This window comes from Schistocerca gregaria, chromosome 1, assembly GCF_023897955.1.
Source record: "Schistocerca gregaria isolate iqSchGreg1 chromosome 1, iqSchGreg1.2, whole genome shotgun sequence".
Taxonomy (NCBI): Eukaryota; Metazoa; Arthropoda; class Insecta; order Orthoptera; family Acrididae; genus Schistocerca; species Schistocerca gregaria.
In genome coordinates this window covers 143,452,555-143,472,389 of record NC_064920.1, presented here as the reverse complement: position 1 = coordinate 143,472,389, position 19,835 = coordinate 143,452,555, and the positions used below count along the sequence as shown (strand labels likewise).

Sequence of the window (19,835 nt, the reverse complement as noted above, 5' to 3'; positions counted from 1 at the left end):
ATATTAATTTTGATCCTCTGATGACTTTACTAAACAGTAAATGATAGCATAATTTGCAAACAATTGATGAAGTCTGCTCAGATTGTCTCCTAAATCGCTTATACAGATTAAGAACTCTGGAGGGCCTGTAAAACTTCCATAGGGAAACCCCCAAATATAACTTCAGTTTCTCTAGCTGACTTGTTGCCAGTTAGTATGAACTGTAATCTTTGTGACAGGAAATCATGAACTCAGTCACATAGCTGAGATGATACTTCATAGGCAGACAGAAGTACAAATCATTTTTTTTAAACTGATGGTTATTAGATGTTTGGTTTTCCCTAATGTGTCTTCAGGTTTTGGTTTCCATCTAGAGTATATAGTATTTTCTGCAGAATTATTGCAGTCCTGAAGACAATGGACCTGTTGAGACATATCATTCAACATTATTGGCATAATATTTCAGGCAATGTGTTTCCTTATGTCAGTTATTGTTAGCAGTTCCAGTTTTTTGCTTAAGGTAGCAGTTATGGCTTGACCTAAAATGGTTGGTACAGCTTCATCTTTAGTTTACAATAATCATTTTTTAAAGTAAAAGATCTATTCAGAAAGATCTCTTGCTCTATCCTTTGTCCTCCATTAATAACATTATACATTATTGATGCAATTTTTACAATAAATAACAAACTCATACATTGAATTTCAACAGAATTTACAACAGCTAATTTTTAGAGAGAAAGAATGTTTAGCTATACACATGTTATGTCATGGTGAAATAACAACTGATGTAAACAAACATTAAAAGAGTTATTCAAATATTTGTAAATGAAAAGCACAAAAATGTGGATGTTAGACAGTGTTGATTTACATAGTTAACCAGTTTCTGATCTATAAGGCCATCATCAGACAATAATAAACTATATGATGGGGGTTTTGTTAGCAAAACATCAGTTAACTACACTAATGGGGAAAAAAGTCAACACTAAGAAGGAGTTGTGTGATAGAAACGAAAGTTGGTAGGCATGTCTCTACCTCTGAAAGTTGATGTTTATCAAATTTCACATCAGCTGCATGTGAGTAGCACTAATAGAGCCACCTTGAAGATGTAAATTAGGTTTGCTTTAAATACACACTGTAATGGCTTTGAGGGGGGATGTGGTGAGTTGATGTTAGTTAAGAATGCCTTTAAGGCACTGCAGATTCTACAGCACACTGAATTTGAACAAGGTATTGTAATAGGGCTACAAGAAGCTGGATGTTCCTTCCACAATATTGCAGGAAGGCTTAGCAGGAATGTGGCCACTATACATGATTGCTGATAGCAGTGGTCATGGGAAGAAACAGTTGCAAGAAGACCATCCTCCAGACAGCTATTTGGCACTATCGGTGTATGGCTGTGGCACATACTGCATCTGCAGCAGGACACAATGAACTGTTGCAAATCAGTTACTTCAAAGACATTTCTGAGCCAGCTGCTCTGTAGTGTGCAATCCACTGACCCCATATGACTACTGTTTTTGACATCACCGGGTCAAGAAAGAGCCCATTGGAGGATGTAGAGTAGGTCTGTTGTGTTTGCTGATGAAAGCTAGTTCTGCCTCAGTGCCAGTGATGGCTGTTTGTTGGTTAGAAGGAGGCCAGTTGAACACATTCAAGCCAATCCATCTGTGTCCTAGACATACTGTATCTACAACTGGAGTTAAGCTCTAGAGTGCCATTTTATATGACAGCAGGAGCACTCTCTTGGTTGTCCGATGCACCCTAACTGAAAATGTGTACATCTGTCTGGTGATTTGGCCTGGTGTGTTGCCATTCATGAACAGCATTCAGGGAGTGCTTTTGATAGGATAACGCTTGCTCTTCATACTGCTGTTTTAGCCCAACAGGCTCTACAGAATGTCAACATGTTGCCTCAGCCTGCTCAATCACTAGATCTGTCTCCAATCAAGCATGCATGGAAAATCATTGGACGACAACTCCAGTGTCATCCACAACCAGCATTAACCAACTAAATGCAATAAGCATGGAACTCCAACCCACAAACTGACATACAGTATCTGTATGACACAATGCATGCATATTCACATGATTGTGTTTAACATTCTGACAATTACATAAGCTATTAATGTACCAGCATTTCACATTTTCATTGGCTTTTTTCATGCTTACATTAACCTGTGAACTTACAGTGCTAATCACTTAAATATGTTACCTTGGTAAACACATTCCTAAAATTTCATTACCCTACATAAATCATTTATCAGTGTTGGGATTTTTTCCCCATCAGTCCATATGTACATTGATACTGCAGAACATTTATATTTTTTTGCTTTTCATTTGCAAATAATAAGTTACTCTATCAATCAGTGACAAAAGTAGCTATTAATTTGCAGAACATTAACATCGCATTTCTTGTTATTAGCATTCCCTACACCACTAATCAGAGTTTTGAAATTAATTTGAAGAAACAGGAGAAAAGCACAAGTGACTCGGGTATATAACAAAGGTAAAAGAATATACCCACAAAATTACAGACCAAAATGCTTAAAACATGTTTGCTGTAGAATTCTTAAACTTATACTAAGTTTGAATATAATGAATTTTCTTGAGGTAGACAAGCTTATATCAACAAATATGTAAAGATTTAGACAGCATCTTTCATGCAAAATTCAGCTTGTCCTCTTCTCACATGATATCCTGTGAACCTCATATGAAGGGCAATAGAGAGATTCCATATTCTTAGATTTCCAGAAAGCATTGGACATAGGCCCCACAGCAGACTGTTAATGAAGATCCAAGCATGTGGAATAGGTTTCTAGATATATGAATGATTCAGTGACTTCTTAATTAATAGAAACCAATTCATGAACCTGGACAACAAGGGTTCATCAGAGACAAGGCTACCTTCAGGAGTACCACAGGAAAGTGTGATAGGATCCTGTTGTTCTTATACACAAAAATGGCCTGATAAACAGGGTGGGCAGCAATCTGTGACTGTTTGGTGGGGATGCTGTTGTAGTGGTCCAAACCCTAACAGCATGGTAAACAACACAGAATTATAGCAGGTCACAACCACAGTCAGCCCACTGGACATTGCCCCTGCCAATACTGCAATTCAGCAGACGGTGACACTTCCATACTGCCACAGCTGTGGCCTTCAGGAGGATTTGGCATCTTGACTGACTTTCACTTTAACAATGCCTGGAGCCTGGTCATCAGCCTCCACTACAGAAGTTTTCAAGTGACACAGAAACACAGCATTCTGCAAACTCAGTGGTGGGGCACAGTATTTAAACACCCAGATGCAGTCCACTCTCATCAACACTGCTGGGCCCTCTTGTGATGTAAAGCCCATGCCGGTTATCATCGTACATATGACACGACTATGTTTGCTGTCTCTGGGTACTGAAGCAGTGTCCACCATCTGACTGCCTCAGCCCAGTTGCTTCTAGTGCCTGCTTCCACCTCCACTATATGGGTCCAGCCACACAACCTCGCCAAGGCCACTACCCACTGCTGCTCACAAGCTGGTAGTTCTATGTTCATTGCCTGCATAGTACTGCACTGCTTACCTGGATAGCCCTAATTGCCACCTGACTCATCATCACTGACTGTAACTGTCTGCCCACCACCGATGCAGTGATGTACATTGTTTGTTTGATTGTTAATAAAGAATTTTGGCAACAAACTGGTTGCCTACATTGTTAGCAGCTCCACCCGCCTCCAGCAGGGAACTGCTCACTCACACGATCACATAACAAACTGTTGCACTTGGTTTCAGAATAACTGTTGGAGGCCATTATGTGGCACTAGCAAAGAGCAGAAATGAAGAGCATGCAGCAGCAGCGACAATCAGTGCGAGTTTTAAAATAAGTGCCAACCTTAAGTTTTGTTTGCGCTAATCAGGTTGTGTTTTTCTCCTTTCCTTTCTTTCCTGTTTGTTTTACTGTACACCTGTAGTTGTAGGAATAGGTGAAAATGTCAGTCGGTGAGAAAGTAACAACCCAGGGAGAAGCTGAGCATTTTCTGGATGAGTAGCTAAAGTCTGAGCTAATAATGAGGCTGTGCATAAGGAAATAGATCGTTTGAAGTGTGAAAAAATGGAATAGCCAATGTCTAGCATGTCTCCACATGCCTTAGATGCTCATACAGCCTCACTGTGGTGGCCACATTTTTGGGTAAGGTTGGAAAAATGTTTCTGTCTTTTTGATAGTTTGTGTACAGGTGCAATGTAAGGGAAATGGAGTAGTGAGCAGTAGTAAATGTCTGGTACTTGTTTTTCACAGGGCTGTCCCCTGATGTTGCTCATTTAAAATTATGGGGGTTGGCAGAACACATGTAATGTGCTGCAAGATGTTGTGGGATGCTCAGTCTTTCATGGAATTTCTGGAAGGATTAGTAGATCATTACAGAATAGAGAACACTTTTAGGTATTATCATGAACAGCTCAATGGTATAGTACAAAAACAGAAGCGATAAGTAGAAAATTTTATATACTGTATCAAGAAAATCAATGTTAATATGCATGAATTTGATGAATGATGATCCTGCCAATAAGGCTGGTCTGCAGCCTACTAGCTTAGATGCTGTGAAAGTGAGTGTGGATATCCAGAAAACCTCAGATGAACCAGTAGCAACTGTAGCAGCTTTGTCTAAATTTGACTCAGTGGCTAGGCCAAGAGAGAAGCAAGGAGATTTTAATACAGAGGTCATATGTTATTAATGTGGCTCTCTAGGGCACTTTAAGTGGTTTGTAAAGATCCACACTCTCAGAAATACAAACAGATGGGGCAATTCATTCTGGAATGTCTGCAGATTTGTGGAAGCACCTCTATTAAATGGGACCACTGCACAATGCTCCCAGCAAGTATGATCAGGGGACAGCCCAGTGAAAAATAAGTACCAGACATTTATCTAGCTGGTTATGTAAATGGAAGGTTGTGTAAGTTACAATCATGTCTTGGAATTGTTAATTTTTATGGAAGATGCAATCCCAGAATTTTTAGATTCAGCAAGATACCTGGCGCATTTCTTAAAGAAGAGAGTAAAAAGTTTCACTGGACTCCAGACTATGAAATAGCATTTGAGTGACTGCAAAAATTATTAACTAACAGACCCATCCTGCTTTTTCTCACTATTGAAAACAGTTCACATTGTCCTAAAACTTGAGTAGCCATGCTGTAGGCCATGTATTAAGTCAAGAAATGAACACAAATGGACATCCAATAGCGTATGCCTCTAGACAGCACAATAAGGAAGGAAAAACTATTCAACTACTGAAATAGAAATGCTTGTGCTAGGTTTTTGCATTACTTATATCCATTGTTATCAGTATGTATCAGTATGGATCATGGAACACTAAAATGGCTTCTGGGGCTAAAAGATCCAAGAAGTTGTTTGGCCTGCTGGGCTTTACAGCTAAGCACCATCCAAGAAATGTCATGGGAATGTGGATGGACTTAGCTGCAAAGTATGCACTACAGAATATGTTGGAGTGAGAGTGGAAGAATAGTGCAGGACCTTAGTCACTGACCTGATTTGTAAGCAGTTCATGAGGCAAACACAACTCAGCTCTGATGATGGTGTGCTGCACAGACAAACATGATGCAATACTTGCCTATTTGTACTGGCAATCTTCCAAAAGAGTATTGAAGCAGGCTGTCATTTCCATATTAGCAGGACATAGTGGAAATGAGCCACAAAGTTCCATATTGTAGAAAATTTCTTGTGGCCCAAAATGAAACAAAATGTAGAGCATTACAAAAAGAACTACTTTCATTGTGCTCAAAGAGCTGAGATGAGTCATCAGCAAATCCCATTATAAAGGTTACATGAGGGGGAGAGATCATTCTATATCAATGGAATGGATATCTCTGCCTGTTCACACAAATACCAGCAAAGAATCAACATGTGCTAACTATAACTGATCATTTCTCACATTACTTGGCCATGATCATTACAACATATCAAGAGGCATAAAAAGTGGTACAGGCAATGGTTAATAAATAGGTACTGAAATTCATAACAACAGTGACTGAAGTAACTGACCAAGGCACAAAATTTATGGTTGACAATGAGTTATTGAAACATTTATGCTGACTATTATGCATAAAGAAGTTATGAACTAGTACATTACACCCACAAGTGTATGGAAGAACTGAAAGAATTCACAGGTCAGTGAAAAAATGTTAAGTTATTACAAAAATAGTAGCCATGATAATTGGGTACCCTTCAACAATTCATCCAGTCACATATAACTTGAAAATCCATGAAAACAGTGGCTTATCCCCCTGTGATGTTGCTTTTGTTCAAAAAATGCCCTCACCTTTCAAATAAGCATAACCAACCCTTCACTCATGATTTTACTAAATGCTTAAAATATATCTCATGACAAGTTAAAAAGATGAATAAAAAGGCTCTAGAAAGACAGGAAGGCACCCCCCAACAAAAAGGCAAAATTGCTGAAGTACCACGTTGGGCAGTGGGTAGTGCCTAATCTTTACTTGCTGAAAGGAAAAACTAAACAAATTTTTGTATTACCAAGGACAGGTAGTTGAGATGATGTCTCCAGTTAATGTCAAGCTGCTACTCCCATTCTGAAGCACAGTTGTGTGTCTGGAAAGAATTTGTCTATTTCAGGATGAATTGGAAGCACTGCCTAAATTACTGACAGCTCCTTCTGAAGGGAGAAGGGAGTGGTTGGAGAAATGAGAGAAAGAAAGGTAAAACCAAACAAGTGAAGCAGGATGTACCTACAATTGTTCCTTAACATTCATATGCCTTAAGACCACGTGGTTACCTTGCAAGCTAATCTTTTGTGTTTTATAATATTTGTAAGTGTGTATTATGATTACATCAATCTCCGAGTTGCTTTTATGAGAGAGGATAAAGTGAAACAATCTTGTTTGGGTATGAGGGATGTTCAGTAAGTATTGGAACACTTTTTTTTTTTCTGGGAGCATATGCGTTTTATTCAGGATTCCAATACACCATATTATTCCATACCCCTTTGGTTACAAAACCCTGTTTTTCAACATAATGTCCATTCACAGTGATGGCCTTATGTCACTTTACTAGAATGACCTGTATGTCTACATGGTACCACTCTACTGCTTGATGTTGGAGCCAATATCTTACTGTATCAATAAGCTGCCAGTCAACCATGTACTGCTTCCTGTGGAGTTCATCCTTCATTTGGCCAAACAGATGGAAGTCAGAAGGTATGTAGAGTGAATGAGGAAGAACTGTGCACATAAAGTTTTGTGAGCTCATCTTGTATGTGAAGACTTGTGTGAGGCCTCGCATTGTCATGGAGAAGGAGGAGTTTGTTTGCAATTTTGTGGTGACGGACACACTGAAGTCGTTTCTTCAATTTCCTAAGGGTAGCACAACACACTTCCAAGTGAATCACTGCATTATAGGGAAGGACACCAAACAGAATATCCCATTCAGAGTCCCAGATGATTGTCGCAGTGACTTCACCAGTTGAGGGTGCAACTTTGAACTTTTTCGTAGGAGGAGAGGCAGTGTGATGCTACTTCATGGAATGCCATTTTATTTCCAGTGCAAAGTGATGAACACATATTTCATCATCTGTGGTGATGTCCAACAAAAAATTGTTGTGATCAGCCTCATAATGCACAAGCAACTCTGCACAGATGGTCTTTCATCGATCTCTACGCGATGAGGAAAGCAGTGGGCACACTCCTTTGAGTACCCCCACTAGTAGACAATATGTCAGAACTACCAACACGTATCCAGTTGAGCAGAAAGGTGTTTGATTTTGATTTGTCGGTCACCTTGAATGAGACTGTCCACAAGTTCCAGCACTGAAGGAGTCACATCATAGTGCACCTGATTGGCATGCGGGAGATCAGACAGGTTTACGCGACCTTATTACAATGATGGCAGTTGCCTTGCCCAGTGACTTAGCATGCTTTTTTTCAGTGTCAGGTCTCTCTAGATATTCTACAATATCTGAGATGCTCTAGTTTTCCACCCAGATGAACTTAATGACATCTCTCTGCTTGGAATATGCCTCATTATAGGCACCATTTTGAGGACTACATATAACTCTGCCACATATCAGAATTTCATGAAACTATAGAGGCTGATGCAGAAATATTCCACAATGTCTCATTGCATTTTTTTCACTTGAAATTGGCTGAGAAAAAAATGTGTGGCATTACTTACCTTGTGCCAGGTTAAAATAATTTTCAGGTAAAATTTTATTTGCACTGTTAGTAAACATCAGCATCTCTAACTTAGTTTAGAAGGAAAACAGTGATGTTAGATGGTGTAGTACGTTTATTGTTTTGTAAAGTATGTGGTTCATGCAAAAGTAATTGTGCAGACTAAAACCAACAAGTAGTTTACAGTAAACGTGTGTGTGTGTGAAACTTCCTGGCAGATTAAAACTGTGTGCCCGACCGAGACTCGAACTCGGGACCTTTGCCTTTCACGGGCAAGTGCTCTACCAACTGAGCTACCGAAGCACGACTCATGCCCGGTACTCACAGCTTTACTTCTGCCAGTACCTCGTCTCCTACCTTCCAAACTTTACAGAAGCTCCTCTGCGAACCTTGCAGAACTAGCACTCCTGAAAGAAAGGATATAGCGGAGACATGGCTTAGCCACAGCCTGGGGGATGTTTCCAGAATGAGATTTTCACTCTGCAGCAGAGTGTGCGCTGATATGAAACTTCCTGGTAGATTAAAACTGTGTGCCCGACCGAGACTCGAACTCGGGACCTTTGCCTTTCGCGGGCAAGTGCTCTACCAACTGAGCTACCGAAGCACGACTCACGCCCGGTACTCACAGCTTTACTTCTGCCAGTACCTCGTCTCCTACCTTCCAAACTTTACCGGGCGTGAGTCGTGCTTCGGTAGCTCAGTTGGTAGAGCACTTGCCCGCGAAAGGCAAAGGTCCCGAGTTCGAGTCTCGGTCGGGCACACAGTTTTAATCTGCCAGGAAGTTTCATATCAGCGCACACTCCGCTGCAGAGTGAAAATCTCATTCTGGAAACATCCCCCAGGCTGTGGCTAAGCCATGTCTCCGCTATATCCTTTCTTTCAGGAGTGCTAGTTCTGCAAGGTTTGCAAAGGAGCTTCTGTAAAGTTTGGAAGGTAGGAGACGAGGTACTGGCAGAAGTAAAGCTGTGAGTACCGGGTGTGAGTCGTGCTTCGGTAGCTCAGTTGGTAGAGCACTTGCCCGCGAAAGGCAAAGGTCCCGAGTTCGAGTCTCGGTCGGGCACACAGTTTTAATCTGCCAGGAAGTTTCATATCAGCGCACACTCCGCTGCAGAGTGAAAATCTCATTCTGGTGTGTGTGTGTGTGTGTGTGTGTGTGTGTGTGTGTGTGTGTGTGTGTGTGTGTGTGTGTGTCATTTAATAAGATGATGAGGGATTTGGGGGAGTACTGATCTCCACTGCAGAGTTACTGCAGTGTGACCCAGGCAAGTCACTATCTGCCCCACAAAAAGAATACACTCAGTCTCTGAGTCATGTGACTGCACATCGTTTCTCTCCAATTGCACCAGGGAAATTATTACAAAAGAGACCAAATTATTCTAAAAAGAGGCTTACAATGACTATTCTCAAAAGTTATTGTTAGCATCTCTTATGAACGAGGTCATTCTGGTGGTGCTCAATGAATAAAACTGGAGGGGCAGGGACTGATGATAAATGGTACATTATGTGATGTCTCACACCTACTTCCTGGTTACCTGCCACCATTACTGGATTAACCTGGATTAACCTATCAACCCTTGCTCAAGGAAACGCTAACCTGCTTGAATGGAATGCTAAACCTGAACCTTTTTTGCTTCTTTGGACCAGAAGATAGTAGCACAAAATGGTTCCATGATGACGGAACACTTCCTCAGTCACATGAAGAAATATCAGACCGAACACCACCACTGACTCATTGCCATAGGCACTAGCACATCTGCCTGCATAATTCTGATAATAATAATTGTTGCATACTGCCATCTTAGATACAGAATCACCTAACTCCCACCTTCACCTTACTTCAATCTGTGGGTGCATAGTAGTTGTGCCAGCACCTTTGAAGAAGTGACTCTCCCACAGTTATTGAAGTTATATTGTGAAGAAGAGGAAAAATAATGGTGGACCTATAAAACCCTTATTTAAGCATCACAAGAATGAGGTAGCATACATAATGTAATATAAAATTGTTAGAAGGATAAGCAAAGGCAAAAAGTTATGAAAAAAGTGTTTGCTTCAATTTCATGCAGTAATGCCTTTTGCAGCCAGATCCTTGAGCAGTAATGCAGAGTACTGGATTAATCTCAGAAGGGATGTAATGTTGTGGCCTAAAGCCCTAGTAGGGTGGAAATCAGTGCTGAAGTGTAACCAGCTCACTCCACAATCAACCAGCCAGATATCACCCTGACGACACTGCAGTTCAGCAGATGGCGACACCTCCATGCCACCACACCTGCAGCCAACAACATGGGTGTGGAATAGCCTTTGGAAAGCTATGGCAGCTTGACTGACTGCCACATTAATAACAACCAGACCCCAGTCATGAACCTCTGTTCTATAAGCTTCCCTGTGACACAGGAATATGGTTCTGCTAACTCAGCAGTGGGCCATGATAATTAAACACACAGGTCCATCCCATCATCATCAGCACAGCTGGGGCCTTTCTAAGATGTACAGCCCATGCCATTCATTGCCATACTTATGATGCCACCTCCAGACCAGCCATCTGACTGCTTCAGCCCTGGGTTACCAGAGCCTGCTGCTGCCTCCATGATCCATACCAAGGTGTGAATTCTGCACAATCCAACAATGGCTGTCATCTGCCATTGTTCACGAGATACCAGTTGTGTGTTCATCACCTGGATAGTCCTGCTAGGCTTGGCTGCCTATCCATGGCTGCCACCTGTCTCATCACTATCTACCATCTACTGTCTGGACACTACCACAATGCACTGATATACATTGCATGTACGTATGTTAATAACAAGTTTTGTCAACATATTGGTTCCCTATGCCATCAGCACCTCCATCCACCTCTAGCAGGGACCCATTCACCCACTCCTTTCTACAACAACCCATTACACTTTAGCGTACAGGAAAGTGTCATCACTGAATGACTGTACAAGGATACATGATGACTTAGGCAGAATTTCTATTTTTTGCGATGAATAGCAGCTTGCTGTAACTGTATAAAAATGTAAGTTAGTGCATGTGAGTACGAAAGAAAATCTTATAATGCTCACATACAATTTTAATGGTATGCTGCTTGAGGGAGTGTAGCTCATCTGCAAATGAGACTATGTATCAAACACTAGTGTGAACCATTCTTGAGCACTGCTTGAGTGTTTGGGATTCCCACAAGGTCAGATTAAAGGAAGATGAAAGCAGTTCAGTCAGAGGCATGCTGCTAGATTTGATGCTGGTATGTTCAGTCAACATCCACGTATTACAGAGATGCTTGTTTAGTGAACTCAAATGTGAATCCCAGGAGGTAAAATGATGTTCTTCTTGTGAGACAGTATTGACAAAATTTAGAGAACTGGTATTTGTGGCTGGCTGCAGAAAAATTCTGCTGCTGCCACTGCAAATTTTGTGTAAGAATTGCAAAGACAAGAAAGAGAAATTGGGCTTGTAAGGTGCTATATAGACCATTGCTTTTTCCTCGCTCCATTGTTGAGTGGATTAGGAAAAAGAATGACAAGTAGCTTTACAACTTACTCTCTACCATGCACTGTATGGTGGCTTGCAGAGTATGTACACAAGTAGATAATGACTGCCACTGCTTATGCTTAAATTTGTCTTTCAGAATAAATTACAATGACAGACTACTGGTTTTCCTACAATATTTTAATTTGATAAAATATATCTCTGGAAGATATGCAACTCACATGCTGAAAATCATACAAGATAATAAACATTTCCTTTATTTGTAAGAATTAAACTCAAAATTTTGTGTAAGATGAGAGCTCATAGTTCTGCATCAATACGCACATTGCACTCTATTTTTTTACTGTATGTTCTACTTCTGTTTTAGACAAAAAATGTACTCACCAAGCAGCAGCATAACACACAGTGTGCTAAATTTGGTGTTAACCAATGTAAATGGCCGAACATTGTTTACATGACATCTGGTATATTATGTGTTGTTTCACAGGTGGTCTCCCTTTGATAGTATGTGTTTTGGCATTTACAGGGCTGGTACAGGTGGTGGTAGGAACCTGCATAGTGCAAGTGTCTTGCAGTGGGCATGATCATAAGTAGGCTGAGAGGGTGACAAAAAGCTATTCTAGGGTTGGTGGTCAAAATCTCAGACAGAATGGATTTCACTTCAGGGCATTATTTTAGGAAGTCATGGCCTTGTCAAAGTAGCTGATTAGTACATTCCAAACAGGGTTAATACTGAGTGATCAGTGATGTGCTCCGAAGTTGTTTTTTGGAGGCATTGGCTGTGCCAGGATTAAGTGTGATGGCCCACAAAATTTGCTTTTGAACTAGGCTGGTGAGGTAATTATATCCAGCAAAGGCCGGGGTGATAATGGTGGCGTATTGCTGTAAAGAGTCTGCATCCAAACAAATATGTTTGCCTCAAATGCCAAGGCTGAGTGGGAGGGAAAATTTGGCATGGAAAGGATGGCAACTGTCATAATGTAAGTACTGTTGTTTGTTAGTAGGTTTAATGTGGACAGAAGTGTGTAGCTGGCCATTGGTGAGGATGAGATGAATATCAAGGAAAGTGGCACGGGATTTGGAATAGGACCAAGTGAAACTTAATTGGGAAAAAGTAGTCAGAGATTCCAGGAATTTTAACAGGTCAGCCTCACCATGAGTCTATATGGTAAAGTTGTCATCAATGGATCTAAAACAAACCAGGGCCAGAATACTTATGGATCCCAGGAAAGACCCCTCCAAGTGACCCATTAAAAGGTTGTCATAGGAAGGAGCCATCCTGATTCCCATGATCATACCCCTGGTCTGTTTGTATGTCTGCCTCTCACAGGTGAAGCAGTTGTTAGTAAGTATAAAGATGACTAAGGCAAGTAGGAAGGATGTCATAGGACTGGAATGAGGTGGGTGCTGACTGTGGAAATGTTCAGTAGCAGACAAACCATGTACATGGGGAATGTTGGTGTAGAGGGAGGTGGCATCAGTGGCGACAAGCAAGGTGTGTGGCGGAAGTAAGACGGACACAGATTTCAGATAATCTAGGAAGTGGTTGGTATCTTTGATATAGGTGGGAAGTATTTTTACTGTGGGTTGCAGGTGCTGATCAACTAAGGCAGATATACATCCGGTGGGTGCTTTGAAGCCAGCAACTATAGGATGGCCAAGATGACTGCGTTTTGTATCTTAGGGAGAAGAACAATGGTGTTTCCCACCCTGTCCCTCTGCAGCTCCCTAAACAGATACACCATCAACCACCAACCCTCTCCTACAAACCAGGCTTGGTCAACCTCCTTAACATCCCACAGCCTTCACCACTTCATTCCATACCAAAAATGACCCACAATCACAAGAACCAGTCACAATAGTACAGTATGCTCAACCTCCCTTGTAAAGTTCTCTCCCCTCCTGAATTATCTGCTTTCACTTTCAACCCTGAACCTACATTTGATCATGCTGCTTTGGTGAAGGATCTACTTTCCTTCACATGTAATGTCAACTACAAATATCGCTTTGCAATCCAATCCCAAAACTTTTTCAGCAGCAGACCTGACGCTGAACCCTGCTTTGAACAGTCCCAACCATGACCCCAACATGATCCACCACCACTACCTCAGAATCATCTCTTACAAGCCTTCCAACAATTCCTCACTTCCAACATTGCTTCACAACCATAAGTCCCTACAACATGACCCTTAACTGTTCTCTGCAGAACTCCAGGCTCTATGTTCCCTAAAAGCTGATAACTCCTTTGTTACCCTCCCAGCAGACAAATGATCTACCATTATAGTGCTTGACTAAAAGAAGTATGTTAGTGAAGGTCTATGCCACCTGTCTGACACCTCTACCTGCAGCATCTGCCAATAGGATCCCATCCCTGGGATTCAGACTGACCTGCAATCCCTCCTTAAAACCCCTGGTCCCTCACAAGGACTAACACCTCAATCCATAGAACTTCTAACCTCACTCAAACCCTCCACCACCACCACCACCTTTTATCTTCTCCCTAAAATACATATACCAGTCATCCTGCCCATCCTATAGTTGCTGGCTTCAAAACACCCACTGAATGTTTATCTGCCATAGTTGATCAGCACCTGCAACCCACAGTAAAAATACTTCCCTCCTATATCAAAGATACCATCCATTTCCTAGATCATCAGAAATCTGTGCCTGTCCCACTTCTACCGCACACCTTGCTTGTCACCACTGATGCCACCTCCCTCTACACCAACATTCCCCATGTACATGATCTGTCTGCTACTGAATATTTCCACAGTCAGTGCCTACCTCATTCCAATCCTAAGACATCCTTCCTACTCACCTTAATTAACTTTATGTTAACAAATACTTCACATGTGGAGGGCAGACATACAAACAGATCAGAGGTTCAACCATGGGAATCAGGATAGCTCCTTCCTATGCCAACTTACTCATGGGTTGCTTGGAGTGGACCTTTCTGGGATCCATAAGTCCTCTACCACTGGTTCAGTTCAGATACATTGATGACATTTTTACCATGTGGACTCATAGTGAAGCTGACCTGTTAAAATTCCTTGATCTCATCCTCACCAAAGACCAGCTACACACTTTTGTCCCCATTAAACCTACAAACAAACAACAGTACTTACATTTTGACAGTTTCCATCCTTTCCACGCCAAATGTTCCCTCCCACTCAGCCTTGGGCATACAGGGCAAACATATTTGTTTGGATGAACACAGTGACACACCACCATTCTCACCACGGTCTTCACAGAATATAATTACCATACCAGCCTAGTTCAAAAGCAGATTTTTTGGGCCATCACATTCAATCCTGGTACATCCAATGCCCCCAAAAAACAACTTCAGTACACACCACTGGTCTGGAATGTATTAATCAGCTACTTTGACAAGCCCATGGCTTCCTAGAATCATGCCGTTAAATGAAATCCATTCTGGATGAGATTTTGACCACTACTACTAGAATAGCTCTTTGTCACCCTATCAGTCTCTCCAATATTCTTGTCAGATCTTATGTTCCTTCTAAACCCATCTCCCTACCCTATGGCTCCTGCACCTGTGACTGTCCCTGCTGCAAGACTTAGCCTGTGCACCCTGCTTCCACCACCTATATTGGCCTGTAAATGGCAAAACATAGTATCAGAGGGAGAGCCACCTGTGAAATAACACACCATATAGCAGCTGTTATGTAAACACTGATTGGCCTTTAACAAGAGCATGACTACCACCAAATTACCAATTAGGGTGAATGTGCACATTTAGAGGGTGTGCACTGGTTACAAGCAATATCCTGTTGCAGACTCTGCTCTACAACAATTGGTCCTCAGTTTCTGTGTCACCACACGCATGTTCTGGAGTCTTCCTCCAGACGTCAGTTTCTCAGAACTCCGCATGTGGGAACTAGTGCTACAACATATACTTGGTTCTCACCACCCATCTGGTAAATTTATGGTAATTTCTTCTGTCTCAGCATTTCTTCACAGTAGCTACTGTTTTCTTCACTCTGTTTTAGTTTTCTACATCTTTCATTACTTACCAGTCTATTTTTCACCACCCCTCTCCCACCTTTATTGCATTTAATGCAATTAGCTTTTCACTATTATTAACTCATGCATGATGTTTCAGCAGTAATCTCTGTCTTCCATATTACCCTGTCTTCCACCTTTAAGCTCTCAAGTTTTCAAATCTTGTCTGATGCAGTCTTCAAAAATCTGTCTTCCCTTTTCATCCAATTTGGTAAGTCTCCCCTGACGTTCAGTTCTGGTAGACTTTCCCAGAAACTACCCTTTTTTCTATATCTCTGAAGTCCTTTTCCTTCACCCCTCTTCCTTCGCCTTCAACCCTTCTGTGTGAAGAAGGAGCTACTGGCTCCGAAAGCTTGCCTAATTATAACCTTATTTTATGTGTGTGTTCTGCCCCCGCCTGGTGAGTAGATATTTTATCAATCCAACTAAATTATTTTGTCAAAAATTGATTGTTCTTGTTGTTATCAACTTTTTTAGGCACTTATGTATGATATTCATGGACATTTAGTGCATCAATTCATGGACCCAGAAATCCAGGGAGCTCTTTATGTATGTGAATTCCATCCAACTCAGCTGGCTTTTGTTGGTGGCAGCACTTTTGGCAGAATATATGCTTTTGTATGAATATTCTTTACTAATTTAGAACATCAGTTCTGAGATGGTGAGCAATTTTTGTTACCGATTTTTTGGTAAAATATATCTTTTTTAATTAATTATTTTCAAGACTTTATCTTCACATTCTGTGTTAATGATTTTATATGGTAAAATAAAAATTGAAATATTTCATTACATATTTCTTATGTATCCTTTCTTGCCAGAAAGGGATGAATTTAGTTATTTACAATAAGTAAATGTACAAGGTGTGTTCAAAAAGTATCAAACACTTGGTTGGCAGAAATACATATACTGATTTGGAGGTACAGTAACTTAATAGCCTTCAAAGTAGTCTCCCTGGTAATGCACACCCTACTCTTAACACAGCCATCATTGTTGGAAACGTTCTGGGGCAAGTCATTTTGAATGGTGACCAGACAGGCCATTGCATTCTGCATGATGTGTTCTCTTGACTCAGATCATGTTCCTTTCAGAAGCATTTCCATCTAGAGAAATAACCAAATGTCACACAGAGGCATGGTGGGAGAATAGGAAGTCTAAATGAGTACAGGAATGTTGTTTTTGTGGAAAAATAATAAATCAGATATGCCAAAAGGATGGGTTCACTATCATGATCGAGCTGCCAAGTTTTTGCTGCCCACATATCAGTCTGTTTGCACTTCACAGTATCCTGAAGACAATAAAGGAATTCCTGATAATACTCCTTCATGATGGATTGGCTTTGTGGTGCTTACTCAGAGTTTCTATAATATTTCCTTCTTTCTCTATAATTAAACACTAGCTGAATACTCACAATATTGCTAAGGAATTTAAGGAAGCACATGTGTATAAATTCACTTGAGTGACATCTTTCTGTAGTGTTCAATTACAGCTGCAGGTTGATACCATTACCAAATTATGATGGATCTGTATGGATACGATGTCTGTATATAACATGCATACATGGACTAACAATGTGATAAATTTCACTTTATTGCACACAGCTACAAAATACAATGCATAAGCAGTAAAGAAAAAATCAAAGCAGGAAATACAAAGAGCATTAGAAATTAAAGAGAGACTGCACTTGTCAAGTATCAATTAGTTGATTACGTCATTCCCACACAACTCCCCACTGCTTAAAGTGTGGAGCACTGGGGGTAAAGAGGATGTTGAATTTGATCTTGTGGCCAGCCTATATGTGTACATCAACTGTAGGTGTGATGGACATGTAACTGAAGTAGGTGACACAGCTGGTTTCTTAGAGTGGAGATTGGAAGCACTGCAATTGGTAGGAGACAGTGGGGGAGTAGTGTGACATTATGTTCTCCTTGTGCCATCATGGTGCCATAAGAAGTCGATGGTAAAGCATTTTGATGTTTTGTTAGTTTTATACATTTCTAACAAAATGTAGCAAAATTTTGTACAACTTTCGCACAGATTGCTACAAAACACTCAGCATAGACGCTCATGGCAAGCTCTGCCAGCACTGCACTCAGTGATTAAGATTTGATTTAAACATTTTCGTTTGTTGTAGTACATTTTCAAGTACTCAGGCTTATGATAAATGATAATTTTAAACAATAAGTTTAATCATTTCTAAGCATTAACAGAACAAATGGAAATTCTCAAGTAAAACCTTCTCAGTTTACAAGCCATGTCATGTAGAATAAATCACTCGAGCTTTTGAAAGCCATCTCCACCATTTCTCTCAGGAGTTAAAATCAATGACTGCTAGTGCTGGCATGGTGTTTTGCTTATATGGGTCTGATACTAGCATCTCAAACCTTCCAAAGAGGGCCAAAATGGTGCATGAGTGGAAGGTAAGTTGGGCATCTCATAGCACCTCTTTACTGCTGCAGGACTGAATGTCACTCTAATGGCTTGGACGACTTAAAGTGTTGAAGTATGTGTGCAACCTTCCCACTTCTTTTACACAAGTCAACTTACCGTGAGTGCTCAGCTGATCCTCTTTGCTGGTTAGACAGCTACTGGAATCTCTAAAAACTTTTTCTCCAAAGAATGATGCTAGCTAAAGGAACATATAAGACTCTCTCTCACTCTCTACTCATGAAATAAGTAGGTACTTGAAGAAATACTTTTTGTTCACTCTCAGTATATTTCAACTTCCACTAAGAACAACTTGTCATTCCTCACATAAATAATTGACTTCTTGTAAGTCACCCATGTCATCTCCCATTAGACGCTATTAAGTTACATTTACAATGTAGTTAGTTTAACTTTGATGTCTCTATTACACAGATATCAGAAACAAGTCTTGCCTCTAGCAAGTCCAAGTTAAGAATTAATTAAAAATCTTGCTCAACTCAACTGTTCTTTTGTCACTAAAAATAGCCACCATTACAAAACAGCTCTGAATAACATAGAAGTTCCTTTGTTCTTCCGTGTGCTTTCACTATGACTTCTATGGATCGACTAACAAGTACTTGTCAGTGCCGTTCAACCACCATGTCTACAGTCCTCTCATGACAAACTTCAGGCCTGCACACACAGACAGGTGACGTGCAGTAGATAGGGTTCCTTTTTTGCACTCACATCTAAAATATTGTATGTTCGAGACAGTGGAAGGCCAAGTGGTTCTAGAATTTATGCAGAAATTCTCGAGTCACTACGTCACTAGGCAGTCTGAGGATCCATTTATATGATCTGAAACAGTCAGGAATTATGTAGTTCCTGTGAGGGTATGTTCTATTATGACATTTTGTGACATAATGCATATTGCCCTCAGTTCCTTGATTTGCGATGTCTCACATCTTGCTTGTTGAATTAAGCTGAAAAGTGGCTCAAAAAATAGTGCAAATAATGCACACTACATGATTGTTGTGATTAAATGGCTTTTTCCATTTTTATTAGCACTATAAATGTCATGATGACCAATTCAGTGTTCACAATGCACAGTTCATACAGGTAAAGAGACTCACACCCCTTCATTAAAAACATTCATAGCAATTATGATATCACAACAACTAATTACACCTCCCACAAGACATAGTATTCACAGTCCACAATAAAAGCAGAGTAAGCCACTGAAGAATGAAAACACAGTGGTAATATAACATAGCAAAATTAGAGGCCTCATTTTGGTTTCATATAAGTTCACTAAAATTGATTACAATGTACAGTGAGTAGCATTTGTGGTCATTAACACTTAGTTGTTTTAAATATATTAACCAGACACAAGCTTTTACTTGAACTTATTATATGCATTTTTTGTTAAATTGCTTGATCCACTTCAGGTTGACAGGATATTATTATGTCACAGTACTCAGATCGCCGTTACTCGTCATGATGGTACCACTAGCATAGTTCTTCTGGTGAGTGCAGACATGGTCCATTCAAATGTTCAGGTTTTTAATTTTCTGCTCAAGGTGCAATGCATTTTTCTGAAGTCCACCCTGCTCCCTTGTGATGATATAACACATTTTCCAAGGAAATGCATGTCTGCTCAGCACCACTTACAGGATTATAGCAGTGTTTGATAAGTAGGAATGGTGATTAAGGGTAAATGGTTATTGGGTACTTATTACTTATACTGATCAAAAGGAA

At 40.5% G+C, this 19,835-nt stretch overlaps 1 protein-coding gene and 1 non-coding gene across 2 annotated transcripts in view; one reads left to right on the top strand and one right to left on the bottom strand.

The window, feature by feature from the left end:
- The window catches only part of LOC126335101 (uncharacterized), a 121,241-nt gene extending 102,018 nt beyond the window's left edge, over positions 1 to 19,223 (top strand). The window contains exons 6-8 of the mRNA XM_049998081.1: positions 16,152 to 16,292; positions 17,374 to 17,559; positions 19,143 to 19,223. Of these exons, the coding sequence (XP_049854038.1) occupies positions 16,152 to 16,292; positions 17,374 to 17,559; positions 19,143 to 19,223 (408 nt within the window). The remainder of the gene's footprint in view (positions 1 to 16,151; positions 16,293 to 17,373; positions 17,560 to 19,142) is intronic.
- Positions 8,401 to 8,475, bottom strand: Trnas-uga (transfer RNA serine (anticodon UGA)). The gene has a single exon. It is a non-coding gene; the product is annotated as a tRNA-Ser (tRNA).
- Positions 19,224 to 19,835: the final 612 nt, after the last annotated feature.